Source organism: Typopeltis vanoorti, chromosome 8 (assembly GCF_054136105.1).
Source record: "Typopeltis vanoorti isolate ZY-2024b chromosome 8, IOZ_Tvanoo_1.0, whole genome shotgun sequence".
Lineage (NCBI taxonomy): Eukaryota > Metazoa > Arthropoda > Arachnida > Uropygi > Thelyphonidae > Typopeltis > Typopeltis vanoorti.
Window position 1 is genome coordinate 89,801,000 of NC_143556.1, and position 23,368 is coordinate 89,824,367.

General features: G+C 35.8%; 1 protein-coding gene across 1 annotated transcript in view; it reads left to right on the forward strand.

The window, feature by feature from the left end:
• Window positions 1-23,368, forward strand: part of LOC150104184 (rho GTPase-activating protein 7-like) — a 372,722-nt gene that overhangs the window by 319,126 nt on the left and 30,228 nt on the right. The window contains exon 17 of the mRNA XM_090397299.1: window positions 17,356-17,519. Coding sequence (XP_090253425.1) covers window positions 17,356-17,519 — 164 coding nt within the window. The remainder of the gene's footprint in view (window positions 1-17,355; window positions 17,520-23,368) is intronic.

Genomic DNA, 23,368 nt, shown 5'->3' on the forward strand with positions numbered 1-23,368 from the left:
TCACATGCATAACTTGTGGAAAGTCTAGAGGATAACATGACAGAGAGAGTGGGCTTTAAAAATTTGTACATTACATCCAGTTTAGTCTGTACACATTTCTTTTTGCAAGTAATGGCAGCTCGCATCATTTGTATACTTGCTAAATCCCTCCATTTTGGGATCCATTTCCTCAAACAACTAAAATGCCTTAACGGAGGTAAATGCTCTGCCAATTTGGGTATTGAAAACTTTTTTTTTTTGGAGACTTTACTTCCTCTTTTTGTTCTGTTTTTATCTTTGTTTTTCCAGAGATAAAAACAGAAGCCTCATTTGGAAGCTCTTTTTCCATGTTTTCCAACAAATGATCTCAAACTTCATTGCCAACCTCCACCTTCAATTCTTTAGCTAAGGCTTTGTCAAATCCTGTGAATGTATGAACATATATTTTCAGCAGCTTCTTCCAAATGCTATCCATACATTCTAGTGTTACCTCACTTCATGCTGCATCTGCAAGATATTATATTCCTTCCAAAAGTCTAAGTGGGTTTTCTTACCATCAATAGCAGCAATAGCTTTAGCTAAAGTATTTCTTAAATAATGATAGCAATAACATCCTGCTCAATGAGTTGCATTAATGGGATGGTATTCAGTGAATGTATTAATAGGATGGCCATCATAAGTCAGGGACTTGACTGTATTGGAAGAATTAAATGTTTTTAAGCCTTTTCCCAATGCTGTTTTGCTCCAGTGTGAGTTAATGACTTTCATGGAAATATGTGAACAGTTGTTTTATATTTTTTGTTTGTTGCACTAGTAATTCCAAATAGTGGATAATAAAATGCTACTGTATTGATACTGTATAAATAACAATTTTGTTTCTAAAGAAAGAGACTCATTATATTAAAGTAGAAATTGAACAGTGGTTTATGATTTTGCTTAAATTAGTTCCCAAAACCCAAACTAACAGAATATATTTAAGGTTAATCTCTTGTGCAATTGACAATAATAACAAAATAGAAACATTTTATCCTCTTCTGCTTTATCAGGGGAATGTGCAGAATACTATTATCATACTATATGGTTAAGTTTACATTATTACTGGCTTCCCAGTCAACAACTTTCTTCTAAATTAATCTGTTACTTATCAGATCTCCAATACTATCAGATTTTATACTTCAATTTTTCTGAAACAATTCAAAGTACATTAATATACTGCGATCTTCTTCTTTTGAATCATTTTCCCTGCTATTTTGGCATTACAAACCTGCTGAATGCTCACTGGATGCTGAAAGTCACATTCAGCATCAACATTTGGGGGAGGGGAGGGGGGATTACTAAGTAATCATTTTACAAGGGTGCATCAGCCAGAAATTTTGCAGTTGCTCATGTGACTGATGTAAGACCTAGATAGAGGTAGACAAACTGGAAGTGCTCAGCATATTGAAAAATATCCATGTAAATATCAGTGGGACTGGATGGCATGGCTGTCCATGCCATTTGGTCTATAAGAATGTGCAATAGATAAGCCTTTTTATTTTAGTAAATATAGTAATTATTATTGGTAGTATTTTTGCAACATCATTTAGAAAGTGTTTTACATGATATCAATGCATACAAGAAAAATGGTGGCCAAGGTTCCTCGTTCACTGAATTTAACATGAAGGATTTCAATGTACTCATTGGCAAGATTGAATGGTTCATGATAGTTAGTGGAGAAAGAGTATGTTGAAAAAGTTTTGTGTGTGAGCGTAAAAAAAATGAGAGTCATGTTGAAAGTGAGAGAATGAACAAGGTAAGGCAGGATAGTGAAAATGTTGTAGTGAAAGGAGTGAGCGATAGTGGATAAAAAAAAAAAAGAAGAAATGAACGAGTATGAAAGAAGTGGCTGAAGGCAATGGGGATGATGAGGTGACAGTGAGAAATAACATGCATGATTTGAAAGGTGAGAAATAGGCATTGAGAGAAGATATGATAGAGTTGCTTATAGAAGAGAAAAAGAAGAGGAGAAAGTAAAGATTGTGAGTCTGCTGCCTCGGTATGATCAGACTGAATTCAGAAGAAGGGATTGTGCAGGAGAAATAATGTGTATGGAATGCATTTGATGGGAAAAAGGATTTGTATATATGTGGTAGACTGCATTTGAATGGTTTTAGAGTTAGGTATGTGGAGAGTGTTGTTTATTGAGAGATTGGAAGTACAAAATCAGGGAAACTAGAGGTACTACTGGGGGGGGGGGTTACTAAGTAATAATTTTACAAGGATGTATCAGCCAGAGATTTTGCAGTTGCTCATGTGACTGGGAGTGATGTAAGACCTAGATAAAGGTAGACAAACTGGAGTGCTCAGCATATTGAAAAATATCTATGTAAATATCAGTGGGACTGAACGGCATGGCTGTTCATGCCATTTGGTCTATGAGAAGGTGCAATAGAACTGGTAGTGCCTCTGATGAAAATTAATCAGAGGCACTATCAGTTCTATTGGTAGAACTGGTAGTTCCAAAGGAGTAGAAAGAGAGTAAGATAATTCCATTACATAAAGGCCACTTCAAGACAGAGTAGCAAATTACAGACCAATCATCTTTAACCATCAGAGTGATGGTTAAAGTATTGGAAAAGTTGGTTATAGGGTAAAATCCAGCAATGGATCAATAGGAATACATTACTCCACATTAGAGAACACGATTTTTGTAAAAGGTAAATCTGCCTTAGTAATTTATATTTTATAATAGCGACAGCAGAATTTGATAAGGGAAATGGCCACACTATGATACTTCTGGATTTTGCAAAGGCATATATCAGAATACTGCATGGAAAAATATTATTTCGTATCCATTCCCATTTGCTCCAAAGTTGAAGCAAATGGGAATGGATAGGAAATTGGTGACATGGATGGGGGGGGGGTAGCTAACAGACAGACACCAAAGAGTAGTATATGGTGGAGTGGAATCTGAAATAAAGGTGACTAGTGGAACTGACTAGAGCCACTACTCCTTAACTTGTATATTAACAACATAGGGGATGATTTAAGGAGGGATATTCACTTGTTTGCTGATGATGCAAAACTGGAGAGGGATAGATGATACAGATGATGTAGATAACCTGCAGGATGATTTAAATAAATTTGCATTGTGGGAAAAGGATAACAGTTGTCAATTTAATGTTGCAAAATGTAAGGTTATGCACTTTGGAATGAAAAGATTACATACTATGTATTACCCTAATAGTACTAGATTGCAGGAAATTTTATGAGGTTTAGGATTTTGGAAGTAATGGTGGACAGAGAGTTGAAGTTCAGAGAGCATGTTGTAGAAGTTGGCAGAATATCTCAAAAGATTACTTGAATGTTGAAAAAACAGAAGTAAAGCTAAGGAGGTTATTATCCCTTTTTATAATGCTATGATATGGCTACTGTATGCATATTTGGTCACCTGGGTTTCTTGGGGATCATGAGGTGGTGGAAAGGATCCAAGGATGAGTTACCAAGCTGGTGACAATTCTATGGCATGTTCGCTATGAGGATAGAGTGAAGGTTTGAGTTGCAAAGTTTAGTTGACAGGTAGAGAGAACTTAAAAGTTACTAAAGAGGTTCTATAAGATTGATACAAAAGAAATTTTTCAGGACGTGATGAATAGAGACTGAGAACTAGCGATCATCCCAGGAAGGTGTATAAGAGTGTGATTGGTAATGATGTGTGTGCAGACTAGATTTTTTTGCTCAGATAGTGAATGAATGGAATGGATTGCCAAGAGTAGTACACTGATACACACAATACTAAGGAGAGGCATGATAGGTATTGTGTGTATCAGTGTAGGTCTCCCACAATAACCCATTGACTCCGTGGAGATACAGGTATAATAATAATATTAATAAATTCTGCATATCAATATAATAAATTCTCCAGTATAATAAATTCTGCTCGCACATTCTTGAATGATAACATTAGCATGTTTCTTTCAAATATCTTCTTATTAATATGGTAACACCACTGATACCCTTTCTTCATTGTCTTAATTGTTCTCAGAACTTTCATATCTATAAGTTAAAACAGGCTTGAAAAAGACTCTTGCATGCTGCTAATTTTTCTCTTATTCTGTTTGTTCATCTTGCTCCCCACTATACCAGCATTTCTTATTATGTTAATTATCCCCCCCCCCCTTTTTTTTAACTGATTTTGAATTAGGTGACTGGAGAAATTGTTCAGTGAGAGTTTAGAAGTGCAGATTCAGGGAAACTAGTTTTTAGGATAATACTTAGTCATGTGTGTGTTGTGTGTGTGTGCAGATTCACCTTGAGGAGGTGAATGATCAGATGATGCTGAATATATCTCAAGTTCTGAAATTGACTGAGATAGTCAAAAGTGCAGTTTGTGGGCCAAAGGAGACATTACAGTTTATATATACTAATGCTAGATACAGTTAGAATAAGGGAGAGAAGTTTTGGTGTTAGTCAGCTCAAACTTAGCCAAAATTTATAACTTTGTTATTAACACTTAGTTAATGAAGAATGATATAGTCATAAGGATAGAATGCATGAGATGCAGTATTTTCAAAGAGAATAGAGGAAGCTGCGTGGGAGAAGGAGTTTTGCTAACAAAGTCAGAAGAATTTAAGTCAAAAAAAAAAAAAGTCAGCAAGAGGACTGGGATGCAGAGGGGCAATGCATTACAGGTTATCTGGTTTGAGATAGAGGCCAAAATGAATATATATAGTTGGCTGCTGCTTTAGGCCAGGAGATAAAAGGAGAATGTGGATGGCATGTATCAGCAAATTAGCACATTGAGAGCAAGGTGAATAATTATTATGGAAGATTTCAACTATAGAGACACACTTCTTTTTTGTGGAAATGTAAGAGAGCACTTATAATGAAATAATTAAGCAAACTGATTGGGCATGGTAAAAAAAGAAGGTTATCCTAATGGGAAATTTTAATTCTAGGAATGTGGATCAGGAGGAGGAGATAGTTATCCCTCAAAAATTCACTCTCCTTTCCTATATACTATTGGAAGCAGCTTTAGGTTTTAGTGTTGGATTTGATGATATCCTTAGGGGATTTAGGTGTAAATGAGTATCAACACTGCCATTGGTTGTGAGAGTGCTCATGATGTACTAGTTTGGGAGGTAGTCAAAGGAAAAAGTTACTATAAAAAAAAAGAAGAAAAGATAAAAGGATATATGTGAAATTATAATGTGGATGATAATGAGTTGCTCTGTGGTCAACAAACATCACTTAGTGGATGAGTTGTGGAGAAAAGAAGTTGGCAGACCATGGGAAACTGATTAGGAAGCATCTGACACAAGTAGTGCATAACTGTATATCAAGAGTTAAGCAAATAAATATTTTGCAGGAGGGAAATGGATGGGGCCTGAAATCATGCAAGCAGTGTTAGAAAAAATGTTATGGAAGAGTTACAAGACAGTTAGTAGTGATCAGATGCATGAGGAATATAAAGTGTAGGAAAGAAGCATAGTAAAGAAAGAAAAGTGCTGTATCAGAGATTGGCTGTTCAGATCAAAGATAACTCAAGGAAATTCTTCTACTATATGCTAAGCAGGAGGGAAGAATAATCATCAAAAGAGTGAGACTGGTAGATAGTTATGGTCAGAGTTATTTAATACCGTATTTACTCGAATATAACTTGCACTTTTTTCCTCAAAATGAAAGTTAAAAAATCATGGTGCGAGATATATGCAGGGATTTTCAGAAACTAAAGTTTTTCAGGAAAAAAACTAAATTGACATTTATAATTAAATCTTCAGTATTCATTATAAAATGAATACATTTAAATTTTAATTATCAATGTTATTTACACGATCTGTGGCTCATCTTCATCACATGATATATTTGAATCTTTAGCAACAATGCTTCTGTAATGAAATTAAAACAAAGTTTCATTATTGCTTGTCCTTTTATCATTTTGGAACCATAAGATCACCATGATTTAAAATAACTGAAAATGGGTATGACTTACCAAGAATCTGCTATTGCTACTTCTGGTCTCGAGATCGGTTTGAAACTGTTCTAATCTAATCTTGAACAGTTGTAGTATCCATCCACTCTTTTTCTTGAACTCTTACATGAATTCCAGGTGGAAATTTCCCCTTCAGCATTGTTTTCCTTTTGAATACTATGTTAGGAGGCAACTTTCTTCCATCTGCAGTAATTGCAAGCATGATTGTGCATTGCTGTTTAAACTTTTTAATTTCATTTTTTGTAAAGTAATATCAGAGGGTGCGAGATATACACGGCGGCGAGTTATATTCGAGTAAATATGGATTGCTTTTTATCCATGATGAAATTAGCATTTTATCAGCATGTATCATTATACTGGTATGCTGTGCAAGCCTGTAGATGGGAGGCAAAGATTAGGAGAATTAGAGATGGATTGGGTGTTAACTGGGTTAGATGCTAATAAGGCTGTGTGGGAATTCTTTCTTTTAGTGTTGCATGGCGATCAGCATTCATTTTAGAAATTATGGACTTTACAACTGTTATAAATAACTATTTTAATTTCCCAACCTTCATATTAAGGTCATCATCTGGAGTATATATAAGGACAAGCTGAGTTACATTTCACACAATATGCGAAAGAGACAATGATTTGATCAACAGTTATTCTACTGGCATGACCTCCAGTGAAAATATAATATTAAAAAAAATTGTGTGTGTGTGTGTATATATATATAATAAAAAAAACAGATAAAATTAATTATTTAGAAACTACATCAAAGCTAAATTCTATTTAAGATAACATAAGAGAAACATTCTTTCATATAGATAGTTTTCTAATGTCATAATTTAACATGACAATCATTATATTAGATTTAAGATTCTGGATTATCTACAGTCCTGTTTATAGTTAACTCTTAGGTTCTGTGGGTAGAATATGTGCCTTCCACATGCTTGGGATTTTTAGACCATCATTATTGTTCAGATTAGGGTGGTTGATAAGAATCTCACAGGCTTCCTTAAATTTACGTTCATACCATGTTTTGGTGCGATGTAAACAACTGGTGCTTTTCCAGTCAATTCTATGGTAAAGTGTTCAGGCATGATCAGAAAACCAGCTTCACCATAGTTATATTTAATGTGTTGTTTATGTTCTTTTTTGTGTGATAGGAATTGTGCATCCTGTTTCCCATATATATGGTAGATTACAGGTGCAATAAATACAATATACTCCAGGGTGGGCCAGCAGAGGAAGTGGGTCTTTGGATGAGTTGAGTAAGCTTTTTAATTTTGCAGGAGACTTTAAGTGACTTTGAGGTTGTATTTCTGTAGTAGTATTCTGTTTATCCCTTTAATGTAAGGAATGGTTATAGTTTTATTGTAGTCTGGTTGATCTTTGTTTTTTATTGAGGTCTTGTAGAGAATTTTGTTAATAGTTGGCTGTAACCATTTTTTTAGGAAAGTATTGCTGATAACTTTAAATTTGTCTTTAAGCTCTTGTTTATTGGAGCAAATCTTCAAAGCCCTGTTTTTTTAGAGTATTAATGACACCTGGTTTTTGTGTTGAGTAGTGGTAGGAGTTTGTGTATATATTGGCCAGTATTGTGTCGGTTTCCAGTAAACAGTGAAGGAAGATGTGTGACAAGTGTATCTAGAAACGGAAGTGTGTTCTGCTTTTCAATCTCAATTGCGAACTGTATGTGTTATGTGTTTGTGTTGTTTGTTTAGGTGGCTAAGGAAAGTGTCTGGTGGCCATGGAGCCAGATCGCAAAAACATCGTCAACGTACCTAAGTCAGACTTTGGGTTTTAAAGGAGAGGAATCTAGAGCATGTTACTCAGAATGTTCCATATAAAAGTTAGCAATGGGGGGGGGGGTTATGGTAAGCTCATGGCTGTGCCTTCTTTTTGTAGGTAGAAAGCGTTTTGCCATACAAAATAACCAGAACATAATACATGCGCAAAGAGCACTGTGATATCTGGAGGGAATTTGTCCTGTAAAAGAAGGATTGTGTCACTGATTGGAACATTCGTAAAGAGGGCAGAGATGTCAAAATTGACTAATAAACCATCTTTTACTAACGTAATGTCCTTGATTATGTTTATGAGTGTTGTGTGTTTCTGATATAGGAGGGGAGGGGGAAACGGCCTGCCAACTCCTTGAGTGTTGCTGCTAATTTCTTGGCTAGGTATAATTCGGGCTGTCTATACCTTCAACTGTCAGCCGGAGTGGTGTGTTTTGTTTGTGTATCTTTGGTAGTCCGTAAATTCTCAGAGAACGAGCGTAGTGCAGAAGTATTTTGACTATCTTCAGGCCATGTAGTAACTGATTTAAGTAGTTTCTCTGTTTTCTTTTTTATTCTACTAGTAGGGTCATAGTTAACAAGTTGATATGTATTGTTGTCCGAGACTAGCAGATTCATATTTTCTAAATATGTGGTTCAGTTTTACAATAACGGTGGCATTGCCTTTATTGGCTCTAGTTATGATGTCCAGATTTGATTTTAGTGATTTCACCACTTAATTCATATTTCGTTAAGTTGCTTGTTATTGTTTTCTTATAATTTACATTTAAAATGTTGGTGGTTTCTAAACGTATTTTATCTGCTATGGTAGTTGGGATGAATCTTAAGTCTCTTTCAATATTATAAATAAAATCCAGTTTATTCATTGATCTGGGTGTTATGGTAAAGTTTAAACCTTTTCTGAGTAGTGAGAGTTCATCTTTGTTTAAGGTATGGTTGGATAGGTTGACTATGTTACTTTTACTTGACGGTGATTGGTGGCTCCTGTTATTTATTGCTTCTGGTTGGTTGTTAACATTCACTGTGGAGAAATTCAAAAATGTCAGTTGGTTTTGTCGATCTTTTAGTCTATGAAATTTGGATATGAGATTTTCTTTCTTAGTTTGAAGGATATGGTTGGCCGTAAATCTTCTCGAGGATAGCCCAAATATCTGCATTCAATAACTTGAAAGTTCAGATTTTAAATTTTGTACCTGGTTTTGAGTAAAGGCCAAGTTTTTTCTAGTCGCCTAGATCTGTTCTCTGAGTAATGCTCTCTCCATATGGTGGTATATTCATTGTGCTTTTGTTGAGATAAATTTTCTCTTTAGTTCGATGCAATTTGGAATGATATTGCTGTCCCTACAACATTCTAAAAATGCCAGTCGATTGATCAAACCAGAAACGTGAATCTTCAACTTATCATATTGATTGCATCGCTTGTGGGTTGAATCTCCACGAATTATTTCTTTTTAGTGTTGCACAGTGATCAGCATTCATTTTAGAAATTATGGACTTTGCAACTGTGTTATAAATATGTGTGGGAATAGATAACATTGCCATAAAGAATGTGCAAAAGAGTTAGCTGTGTCCTTAATCTAGTTATTTAATGAAAATCTTGCTGTGGAAAAAGTTCCTAAGGAATGGAAAAAAGGCAAAATAGTCTTACAAGCATGGTTCTAGGACGGCCACTTCCAGTTATAGACAGTTCTGTATCTGCAGTTCTAGTTAAGGTATTAGAGAGGTTGATTAGGAATAGAATGCAGCATTGGATTAAACAAAACTTCCACATGATTTGCCATGACTCAAAACTCCATGTCTTAGTATAGATAGACAGGAAGTTCTGTTACTTGACACTCTAGAGAACATAAGAAATATGTTTGCTGCTACCATTGTTATGGCAAGTTCAGACTGACATGGTTCAGACCATGCTTTAGATATGTCTTCACACAGGATTAGATGGGGAAGGGAAAAAAAAAAAAACATACACAAAACACTATTGCATAGAAACATTTCCCAAACCACAATAAACATTATTAATTTGGGAGACAGTCATTTTAAGACCAACTCTAACTTAACACATGTAAGCTTCTTTTTGTCCAGAAGTACAGAGGACAAAAATTAGGAGTTAAGTTGTTTTCATATGTCTGTTACAGTTTTAAATTGTTTCTGCTAAGAACTGATTGTTAGTGCTTCCGTTCCATGACAAGCAGTTTGTGTTCTGAAGATTCTAGCAAATTAGCACTAAATATCTTATTTTTTTTTTTGTGTATGTTGTGAATTATACCATGAATCTCTCTGATTCATCTGCCTTGATTATCTGGAATCTTCTCCCTCATGAAGAGTTCCTCAACTAAAGCCTCCAGCTTTTCATGAAATATCAATTTTTTCTCCCTTGTACATGGCAGCATTGATGTGCTATAGGTTCTTCCACTTCTCAGCTATGAGATTTTGAAATGCTTATTAACAGTTCTGACTGGACATAGGTTAAATAAAACACCTCTCATCTTGAACATTTCCTTTTTATTACATAAATTATATTTACTAAAATATATATACATAGCACAGTTATAAATTGCTTCACTTGCCATTTTATCAACTGTGCAATAGCTTTTAATAGGCATAACAAAAAAAAATTATGTATATTAGATCCAGCATTATTTCAAAGCTGAATGTAGAAACTATGAAAGTGTGATAAGGTAAGTTAACCAGCGAGTGTATTCCGGAGGCTTTGATTAGGTCACACATTGACTTCTGTGTACAGATTTGGTCACTTGGTTTTCAAAAGGATGAAGAGATGTTGGAAAGGCTCCAGAGATGACTTACTAAGGTAGTTTCTGATCTCTGGAATGTTGAATATGAGGAAAGGTTGAGAAGATGCAATTTACAGAGGTATAGTGGATAGGAGGAAGAGGGGTGATATGAAAGAGACCTACAAGTTAGTAAGGGGTTGTTATAGGATTAATTACAGCAAACAGTGGGAGATCAGGAGAGAACCAGAGGACATCCCTGGAAGCTGTATAAGGAGGATATGAGCAGGGAGTGAGAATGATTGGAATGCCTTGTCTGCAGAGAATTTGAGTGTGTTTAAGGCATGGTATGATAAGCCGTGTGTATGACAAAAGGACCTCCTAGATGAGTCTTTGACTCCATGGGGTCTTGGGATAATAATAAATAAAATTTTAGAACAAATCAGCTGCTTCAAATATTATACCTTAGATGTGCTATATCATATGCAAAAGAAACTGACAACACTGATATTAAAATTTCAAACTTTTTAGAATGACCAATAATATTTTCAAACTTTAACCAAGTTCAAAAGCATACAAGAATAACAGTTTATAAAGTTTTGGCAAGACCTTCTCTACTGTATGGAACTGAATTATGGACCAGAAAAGCTATAGAAGAAAAAGGAATAGAAACTGGAGAAATGAAATTCCTGAAAAGGACAGCAGGCTATACTCTCTGGGACAAAAAAAAGAAACACAGAAATACGTAAAGAACTAAAAATAGACTCATTATTGGACAACGTATACAAATACCAAAAGAAGTGCATTGAGCATATAGAAAGAATGGACAGTTCAAGACTACCTTAAAAAAATATTTGATTAGCATCCAGTTGGAGGATCTAGAAGTCAGGGATGACCATAGAAAAGGCAAATGGGCCTAAATCCCTGAAAGGAGAAGGATGATAATAAATGCATTAGTTGTTAAGTTTTACATTTTTGGTCTTCTAAGGCATAACTGACTAATCATTCTGCCTAAACGTCGATCTTCATGTTTTTTTCCCCCCCCCATGCCATCATGGTACAACATACCTATTTCACTAATCTTTCCTCGCCCATTCAAGTTTAGCTCTCATCTATTAGATTAACTCTGCTCCATGAATGCCCCCTTGTCCTCTCTCTGCCTTCCACATATATAACAAAAACTTTCTTCATTGATAACTTGTAATACCCTTTCAGAAGCTTATAGACCTCCATGATATAACTCCTCTGTCTCCTGTTTACCAGTCTCTTCATAATCTGCATTCCATAATCTCCATCTTTGTTACTCTTCTTTGTGCACTTTCCATAGCTACTTTATTTCCTCCAAAACTCAGGAGACCAAACATGAGCACAATAATCCAGTTGTGGTCGTATCGAGATCTTCTATCAATATTCATAAAGAGGCAAAAACGACTTCCTTATCTTTACTTGTCAGTATTCGTTTTGATATTGTAATTATCCTCTGAGCTGTATTTACAACATGATCTTTGAACTTCAACTTCCTATCCACCGTAATTCCAAGATCTGTAGCCTCATCACTTACTCCAAGCATAACCAATGGTATAATATGCCATTGGATATCTTATCACTCCAAAATGCATAACTTTACACTAACATTGAATTATTATTATTATTACAGCTATCTCTATGGAGTCAGTAGACTCATCGCGGAAGACCCAAACTATCAAAACAATATCTATTGTATCTCTTCTTGAATTCATTTACAGACGAAGAACTCGCAACTGAGTCAGGCACTGCATTCCACTCATTCACCAAAAAACCTCATTCTCACACCCTTGTTAACCACACTTTTCTTTAATTTCCAGGAATGACCTCTTGTTCTTTCATCACTATCACACAGCTGAAACATTTCCCCTGCATCAATCTTATAAAAAATCTTTTAGTAATTTAAATATTTCTATCATATCCCTTCTTCTCTACCTATCAACCAACCTCTTCAATCCACAAGCTTGCAATCTAGGGAGCATTTTTTACATCACTCACCAACTTAGTCACTCTCCTCTGAACCCTCTCCACAACCTACTCATTTCCAAGGAATCCAGGTGACCAGACCTGAGCACAGTAATCCAAATGTGGAAGTATAAATGCCTTATAAAGGGGAATAATAACCTCTTTATCTCTGGATGTCAGTGTGTTCCTCAATAACCAAGTAATCCTATGTGCAATCTTGGACACCTTAGCAATGTGTCACCTGAACTTCATCTCCCTATCCACCAACATCCCTAGCCTCATCAATATCATGAAGTACCGTTCCATCAATGTAGTACATAGCTGGTAATCTTTTAATCCCAAAATACATAACTTTACACTTTTCCACATTGAACCGACATCCATTACCTTTTGCCCATTTTGCCAGCTTATTTAAATCATCCTGCAAACTCTCAACATCAGCTTGATTTTTTATTGCGCTACCCAACTTTGCATCATCAGCAAACAACTGAATATCTCCCTTTAAGCCATTTCCTATATCATTTATGTATAAATTAAACAACACTGGCCCAAGCACAGAGCCCTGAGGCATACTACTGGTCACCTGCCTCATCCTGAACTCTGCTCCTCCATACACCACATTCTATTATCTCTCCCTGAGCCATTCTCCTATCCATCCCCATCTGCTCCAATTTGCACAGCAGTATTCCATGTGGTATCCTGTCAAAAGCCTTAGCAAAATCCAGAGGGTACCACTGTGTAGTCATTTCCTTTGTCCAACTCAGATGTTATTCTATTATAAAAAGTTAATAAATTGCTAAGGCAGGATCGACCGTTAACAAAACCATGTTGGCCCATATAGAGTATCATATCCTGATCCACCCATTCTTGAATTTTGTCTTTAACCAGCTTTTCCAATACTTTTACCACCATTCCTGAGATGGTAATTGGTCTGTAATTAACTACCGCAGATTTAGAGCCACCTTTATGCAAAGGAACTACTTTGCTTTCCTTCCCTCCTTCCTTTCTCCCCCTCCCTAGGGACCATACCAGAGTTCAAACTTAAGTTAAATAACCAAGTAAGAGGCGTTGACAATTCCTTTGCACATTCATGCAACACCCGAGCTGATATTACATCTAAACCTACAGCAGTGTTTGCATTCAAATTTTGCAATACACTAAGTACCTCTGATTTCTTAACTTCAATTCTCACATTAGTTATTACTACAGGTACAGAGATATCCTCACTTGGGTGATAGACTTTTGAAAAGTGATCACCTCAGTAACTCAACTATTACATCTGAATTGGTCACCTCAATACCATCAGCACCCACTGAAGTTATCCTTCCGAAGTCCTTCTTCCTTTTACTTGCCACATAGCAGAAGAACTCTTTGGGATTACCCTGGATCTCCTTGGCTAAAGTCTTCTCATAATCTGATTTAGCTTATCTTAGCTGGTAACCTTCCTAGTTTGAGCCTTGTACTGCTCATGGGTGTACTGATTGCCTTTCTCCTTGTAAATTCTCCATAACATTTTCTTTTTTTGCAGATCAAGCTTGATACTACTACTCATCCATCTAACACCTACCTTGTTTGTCTTCCTGACTATGGGAACACATTCTGATATCTGATATTACCTTCCTCAGATACCCACTGATTTTACTGATTTCGTCCAATGCACTGGTAACATCTTTCCCCTGCAATAATAACAAGCTCACTCCGAAGCTTGTTATAATTGCTTAACCTGTAGTCCCGTGTGTGTGTGTATATATATATATATCCCTTCTTAAGAGAGAAATCCACAAATTTTGCAACCTCCCACCACATGATCGCTCTCATCAATTGGAGGTAACGAGAACACCTTACTTGTGTATATATCCTCTGAACCAATGACCAAGTCCAACACTCTCACACCATGTGTCCCTTCAGTTATGTGCTGTTTCGAGTAATTATCTTGTAGAAGATGTATGAATTCCGTTACAAAAGCAAGACAACCACAATGTAACAGTGGGGCTAGTATAAGTAATTGCAGCTTTAAAACTTTCTAAGACTATCTTTTGGACTACTAATTCAAAACTTTGAACTTTTTTTTTTTTCCCCCTAGATGGTGCCATGACATTGCTCTCACTGCTGAACTTTCTCACCTACGTCATACCTTCTTAACCAATGGTTATAATCCCCATAAGATAGATAACATACTAAATGCTACCCAGAAATCCCCTCTATCTACCACAAAAGATTACAACAAAACTATCACCATCCCATACATTAAAGGCACATCTGAAAAGATATCTAGGGTGCTTAACAAACACCAACTACACATAATATTCAAACCTTATGTAAAATTAGCAACTCTCATCTGTTCACCTAAGGACAAATGCTCCTTTATCACATCCGGGAGTCTATGAAGTGCCCTGTTCTTGCCATCAAGCCTACTATGGACAGACAGGAAGAACTGTGGACATCCGCCTCAGTGAATACAAAAAATATATCCGACACTTTCACTATGGCAAGTCGGGTCTGGCAGACCATACTTTGGATACCCCTGCACACAGGATCAATTGGAAAGAAACAAAAGTAATGCACAGAAGCTTCTACAAGTCAGACAGGAATCAACAGAAGCCTTAAAACATACTCCAAACCTTAACAAGTATGGCTGTATAAATCTACCAAAGATTTGGGAGACAGTCATCCTATGACCAAATTAATATTTATTACTTTTATTTTATTTTTTAAAACTTTCTAAGACTATCATTTGGACTACTATTTCAAAACTTTGAACTTTTTTTTCCCCCCCTAGATGGCACCCTATTAGGACTTTAGTCTTGTGTTGCAGGCTGCAATTACTTATACTAGCCTACTGTTACACTGGATTGTGGTTGTCTTGCTTTTGTAGCAAACTTTGTGTTGTGTGCTCTGAAGATACTGGATATAATACCAGCGAAATATTAGCTTCTAAGTTAATAAATAGTTACTTTCTTATCCATCTGTGTTCATATCATACCGTGAAATCTATTACAACATGTTTGACGAACACATAAGCCTATCCACGCGTATGTATGAATTCCATTTCCTTTTTTGCCACGTGATATTTCCTTCTTTCAATTGATATCACCATAATTAAAATCCCCCATAATAATCACTAACCCTGCACTCATTGAGCTAATTTGCTGATGCATGAATTTAATATCACATTTGATAACCATTATCTTTTTCCCACACTTCCATCCTGTTCAAATCACTCTGCAAATGCTGAATATCAGAGCATAAAAAAAAAAAAAAAATCTGCATGTGACAAATGAATTTTTTCATGATTTCTGGTTGCCAAGATAATCTTTCTTTAACAGTTTAGTAGTCATAGTCAAGTAATTTATAAGCAGAGTGATCAGCATATAAGACAGGTATTTTTCTAAACTTTTCAATCTAATAATATTATGGTGATTTTGATATTACTCTAGTTTCTTAATGGCAATTTTTTTTCTATGTAGTGTTATAAGCAATAGTTTAATTACATTTGAGATATATATATTTTTTCTGCCTGTGCTCACTCCTCCATAGCTGAGGAAGGGGAACGATGGTTTGATTTTCCTTACTACATAATACATAAAAGTACATTTTATTCATGGTTTTAGTTGCTAAGACAAAATTTAGTTCTCTGTTAAGGAGATATGGCACTAGATCAAACGATTGTTTGGTTAACCAAATGCATATTTGTTATATCATTTTATATCAAACTTTGCTTTTGCTTGGCTTTTTTGTTTTTGAAGTGATGACTTGCTGCATTTCCCATTATTAAGATAAACCACAGGTCAAGTCATGGTACTAAGTGTAACAAGTTTGTTGTGCTTATAGCTCTCTGTATTTACTGTATCTACTAGCCTATAAATAAATGCACTTTGCTTTAGTTGATTTAAATTTTTCCTAGAATGTGTCACGTTGGGCAAGTTTTGTTTTAAAGCTAATGTAACAAATAATTTCCTTAATCAGTTTAATCCAAGTGGAAGCAAACAAAGTTTGCACCTGAAGTATCTTCAGGACTGAGGCAACTCATGGTAAAGGTGGACGAAGCTCTCATCACTACTTGTCTTAGTATCTCCCATAATGCAAAACACATTTCCTTGACATGTATAATGCTATGTATTAAGGGAAGGGCCACTACCCACACCGGTTTCAACCTTTATTGGGGTCTCGTCAGTGGGAGCCAGACCCAGAGGTGGTGATACCAAGGTGGAAGCAGTGGAGCCTTGGATCTTCAACTTTCTATCCACTATAACTCTAAGATCCCTAGCCTCAGTTTCTTGTAGCATAACCCCGCCAATATAACATGCTGCTGGAAATCTTATCACGCCAAAGTGCATATCTTTACTAACATTAAACTGATAGCCATTTTCGTTTGATCTGAGATGCCTCAGTCCTGAAGATACTTCAGGCACAAACTTTGTTTGCTTACACTTGGATAAAGGATTAAACTAAATTTATTATAGCCTAACTAAGTGGGAAAAAATTTCCAACAAATTTCCTTAATCATTAAATAGTTTTCTCCAAGTCTTGCACATACAGAACGCATTCCTGAAAAATAAAGTGGGGCCACATTAAGGGATTTATTAATCTTTCTTTGCTTCTGCTTTATGCAACAAACAGTGTAAGCACATTTAATTGAAAATGATTCCAATAAAGCAATCAAAAATGTCTGGTTATGGTCAAGATTTGAGCAGGTTATTTTATTCTCATTAAGCTATTTTGTCTTTGAACATATGAGAGGATGTAGTGCATGGCAAATTATCCTCTTACAATGATTCTGCAAACTTCTTTCTCTGTTTAGTATTAGTATTTTGATGCAGATATTTATTCAATAATTTGTGTTTTTTTGGAGAGAAGAAATAAAGAGGAAGCATGCCCGAAACAATGTTATTTTGTTTTTCATCAGGAGGTTCGAGACAAATATCGAGGATGGGTATCTGTATCTCAGACTGATAATGCTGAACTGGCTTATAAGAAAATGGATGATAGCCATCCTCTTCGTCTTTGGAAAGTGTCAACAGAAGTTGAAGCACCTCCTGTAGAATTACTTAACCGGATATTGAGAGAAAGGTCAGTTTAAGAAAAGAAAAATTAAAAGTAGTTTTAAAATTCATAAAAATAATATTTTGTTTTAATTTAATGTAAAGAAAAATTGAAAGATTAAATGTCTCCCAGAAAAAAGCTTCACACAAATAATTTCAAAGTTCAATATGGCAGGCATCCCACGATGAGTATATTGGCTCTACGGAGGTTCCTATAATAAAAATGTGCATTTGGTAATAACTTTAATAAAACTTAAGTGAGATGAACTGATATATCTGGAAACAATACTGTTCCAAGCTTTACTGACATGTATTTTTTCTATTCTTGGTATTCTTCTGTTAAGTATAATTTATTGCAAATATAATATTCTTACTAGAAAAGGAATTTGGTATTGTTCAGTATATAGAATCAGATGACAGGTTCAGTAAATGTCAAGGCAGTCTACAGAGCAGGGTTATTATAAAACTATTGCTTTCAGTCACAATTTTAGTACTGCAAAAAAGCTATCAAGCCTGGTAACTTTATGTAGCAGAAGGAGAGGGCAGGCAGGCTAGTGAAACACAGATGTCAAAAATGTTGAATGCATGTGAGAGCAGTGATTGACACACACACGCGCGCGCTTTTTAAAAGTTGCATGGACATTTGATTGCAGGACACATTTAGTGAAGATTTCTTTATCACAAAGCCATTTTATTTAAAATTTCTCATAAAATAACTAGTATGATCCTTTACAATTTGGTAAGCACATTTCCAAGATTTTTAATATTATTTAATTTGTTAACTTCTTGTTGTTGTCGTGTGGGATTCACTCAGTTTTTTCATTCTTCCCTTAGGACTGGCTGAGCCCTCCAGGGAGAGAATTTAAGAATGCATTTTTGACTGGAGATGTATGTTCATGGGCCAGTTTGCCTGTTCCGAGGGATGAAAAACCCCTCTACCTCCATATGAGACTGACTAACTACCTTCAGTCAAAAGAGACCAGATAAAGGTTCCTCACATCATGGATTGGAATCGAACCCAGGTCTTTCCAACCAAGCTATGGAGGCTCTAATTTGTTGTTGACCTAAAAGTAATAATAATATGCCTAAAATACAATGTACAATAATTTTGATCTAGTACAGATTCATTTATGGTGCCTTTATAGTACAATCAGTAATGACAGTGTCCTTTGGTTGGAAAAAAGTTGAGTTTGAATTTTGTTTATGGCTGGACTTTTTCTTTCAACAAGTTTATTTTTTATTTTCATCATTTGAAACTGAAAAAAAAATAATGCATTTATTGCTAGACAGACTATGGTGATATTAACTTCCCTATTATTACCATATAATCATCATCATCAAATTCCTGCCATGTACCCTCCAGGGGTGTACAGGATATGATAGTAATGATGTAAATTTTTCATGTAGTACTAACTTCCTATCTACAATTTTCCTCCAAATCAGTCTGTTACATGTCAAGACTCCAACATTATCAGATCTTATATTTCTATCGTCTAAGGCACTTTGTACCATATCAATCCACCTATATCTTGGTCTTCCTCGGGGTCGTTTTCCTGCCAACCCAGCAGAGAACATTTATTTTCCTAATCTTTCCTTGCCCATTCTGTTTAAGTGACCATACCACCTGAGATTAGTTCTGCTAACACATTCCTGGATGCTGACAATATCAAATTCTTTCCTAATATCCTTGTTTTTAATATGATATTGTCATTGATGCCATCTGTTCACCTCTAATCTTTCTCAGGACTCTCATATCTGCAGTCTTAGTCTTTGGTCAAGTGTTTTACTTCTGACCCAGCTCTCAGATCCATAAGTTAAAATTGGCTTGAATACTGTCTTGTATACAGCTAATTTAGTGTTCTGACTAATTTCTCTCTTATTCCATATGAATTTATTCAATTGATTTCCTACCATACCAGCTTTGTTGATTCTGTTGTCTATTTCTATATTTAATTTACCATCTTCAGTAAAAATCGTGCCTAAGTAGCTGAAATGTTTTACTTGTTCCACAGGTTCTCCATTCACAACACAGTTGACATTTTCAATGATTCTGCCTATTTTCATTGTCTTTATCTTTTTATTGCTGACCTTCATACCATATCTATTACAACAGTTATTCAATTTAGTCAGAGAATCTTACAGACTTGTAGTGGATTTATTTAGGAGTATAACATCGTCCGCATAAAGCAAAGAGCTGACATTAACATCTCCAATTTTGATATCATGTTTAATATCACTTTCCTTCATAATGTGATTCATATAGATAATGAATAACAGAGGGAATAATGTACATCCTTGTCTCACACCAGATCTAACATTAAGCCATCTTCCTGTACTTCCTTCAATTCTAACTGCTGACATACAACTCAAATAAAGAATAAGTATTGCTTGATATAATGCCCTATTGACACCATATAACTGTAGCGTATTGAATAGCTTCTCTCTTGGCACCTTGTCATATGCCTTTTCCAAATCGACAAAACTTAAATACAGATCTTTGTTATATTCCCATGATTTCTCTACTATTTGTCATAAAGATAAAGATCTGATCCTGACAGCCTCTATTTGATCTGAATCCAGCTTGTTCTTCACCAAGCTTTTCTTCCACAGTTCTTCTCAACCATTTCTCAAGTATACTTGCATATACCTCTGTAATTCTCATATTCAGTTTTATTTCCCTTTTTATATATGGGTACTATGAGAGATCTACTCCAATCATTGGGAATTCGTCCCTCTGTCCAGGTATTCTGAACTATGCAGTGCAGCTACTGTAACACTTTTATACCATCACACTTCAGGATTTCTGGTCGAATATCATCTACTCCTGCTGCCTTTCCACATTTCAAGCCTTTGATGGCTTTTTCTACTTCAAGTATGGATATGTATTCCTGAATGTATGCCTGGTCAGTTTTTTTTTTTATCACTGTGTAGTCATCACTGCTTGTTTCATTTAGCAAATTTTCAAAGTAATTACTCCATACCACAAGGATATCTTTTTCTCCCATTTTCATGTCACCTTTATCATCTCTAAGTCCTTTTACAGCACTCTTTCCTCCATTCCTAAGCTTCTTCAACAACCTCCAGAATATCTCCACCTTCTTGAATTGTTTAGCTAGTTTTACACAGTGTTTCGCTTTCTTACATTCGTCTCTGTATTCTCTAAGAGCACAAGCTGACTTATTTGCCAGGAACTTTTGATATGCTTTCTTCTTTTCCTTCATTGCCTCTTTAACTTCCTGTATCCACCATGGAGTTCTGATTTTTCTATCCCTGCAGCCAACTTCACCACATGCCTCCCTTCTAGCTGAATCAATCAGGGTTTTCTTCATGGCTTGCCACTGAATCTCCAAGGTTTGGTTCCTGTTCTCAAACTCTTTCATTTTTCCTTCAATAATCTTTGTGTATTTTAGTCTACAGTTCACATCTGAGAGCTGCTCAACTTTTATTCGCTTTAAAACTTTCTCACATGTCATTCTTTTCAATATGAAATTCAATTTTATCCTGCTCAAGACTAAATAGTGATCACTTCCAATTTCAAATCCTCTGTACACTCTGGTGTCCTGCAACAGGGAGAAAACATCACTATCAACAATAACATAGTCAATGAGACTTTTCTTATTCCTTGCCTCTTCTCTCCATGTGAATTTGTGCACATTTTTATGTTGGAACATGGTGTTAGTAATAATCAGTCCATGTCCTGAGCAGAAATCCAACAGGTATTTACCATTATTACTAGCTTTGCTCTTTTCCCCAAATTTTCCCAAACATTTTTGTATGTTTGACAATCACTTCCTACTCTGCTTTTTAGATCCCCAACAAGGACCAACTTTCCCTTTTTCATTGTGTCAGTTGCTTTTTCTAAAGCATCAAAAAATTCCTCCACTTCCACCTTAGTAGAACTTTCTGTGGGACCATAGGCACAAGTAAGTCTCATTGTCCAATTCCCCATTCTGATATTTGCCCACATCACTCTACTTGAGACTGCCTGCCATTCAAGAAGATTAGCCTCGTATTTTGTATTGAATACTATGGCTACTCATTCTTTTCCTTGATTGTCATTTCCTGAATATAACATTTTGTATTTATTGCTCAGAAAGATCTCACCAGTTTTTGTCTTTTTTGTTTCAGTCACCCCTATTATGTCGATCTGGTACTTATCTAATTCCTCAGCTAGCTCCATTTCTTTGCCATTCAGGCTTTTTATGTTGATAGTACCGATCTTTAACTCTGGTGGTGTTGAGTTGGGGTGTGTTTTCAGGTTTGTTCCAGTAACTGACTTTTCGCTGTTCGCCCTGGCGAAAACAACAGGGGCCTTGTGTAACCAGGCAACGCCCCAGCCGGCATGAAATTTTGTCATGTTGTACCATCATTTTGTATTTTGGTTTAACCAATAGGAATACAATTTGGTCGGCTAAATCCCAAATTGCCAGCCCATCCTCGTTCGTTCAGTATCCAGGTAGATACCCAACAGGGTGCACCATGAGAAGGTGAGGATTGGACATTAGGTCAGAAGCCCTGGTCGGTTCTCTGCATTCCTTTAAAGGCTATGTGGAGGTCTCCTCTCAGTTATACAGCTTTGACCGTTAAGCACCCCCAAACACTTAAATTATTACCATATTTAAGTGTTTATAAAAAGACAAGTTATTTGGTCATAACAGTTGGGCTTAACATGGTGCTTTGGCTTTGCACAGCTACTCGTAAATTCATCTCTTCAAGCTGCAATGAATTTGTCCCCCCCCCTCCAATATTTAGTAGTAGAGAAAAAAAAGGGGGAGGTTAGATAAGTTGAGTAAGAGAGTGTATTTAGTAAGGCAATGAGGAGAATAGAATAGTGTGCTATAGATTTTTCTCATGGCAAGTATGACAAATATAGTTTATGCAAGAGAAGTATGACAGGCATTCTTTAAAAAAAGAATTGACTCACCACAAATTATTCCTTGAACTTTGAGATATTCCATTAATAATAATAAAGAATACATTAATATGTACCATGTTTTTCTCTGGGTAAGGAAGAACGTGAAGAAAGGACTGGATTGGGAAGCACAACCCAGACAAAGGTGACCCATTATTTTTACTGATGGGCATTTTGATCAGAATTTCTGTTCTTAGGGCCCAAGAACAGAATATTCAGGCATACTACTGGTCACAGTCCTTTTCTGAGAAACTGCTCCATCATATATAACTTGCTAGTATTGTTCAGAGCAAATCTCCAGTCTACCCAACTGGTTTCTCATCTTCTGTCAAATATACACCAATTTATAATGTAGAAATCTATCAAATGCTGTGGCAAAGTCCAAGAATATCATTATATGTAAATCTCCCTTATCCAACACATTCATCACTTTATCATAACTGCAAACAGATTGCTAAGACAAAACCATGCTGACTATCAAAGAATTCTGTCCATCAACCAAATCCTGTATTCTATTCCCACCCAGTTTCTATAATTATTATAATTTGCATAATTTTAGAATAATTACTGACCGTAATTACATTTTTTTAATATAAAAAGCCTCCATAGCTTAGTCTGTAGCTGTAGTAAGACATTGATGATTTGCATCCGAACACAAGCAACATTTAAGAGCTTTCCAAATTAAGGTGATTTAGTTGATCTCATATGAAGAAGGCAGGGTTTTTCTTCCTGGAAACTCAGATTTGTTATCTTGTGAAACAGGTAAATTGGATAGAAGACATACACAATCGACAGATATAACAGGTTGTGTGGATGAGATTAATTGCCATATTATATTAATTTTTACCAATAGGCATTTTGACCCGAAGTTCATTCAGAACTACTGGTCAAAAGAACTCCGAGAAGAAGCATAGTGTGTCATCCCGCAGTAGACTGAAGAAAGCTTTTGATGATGGTGATTATGT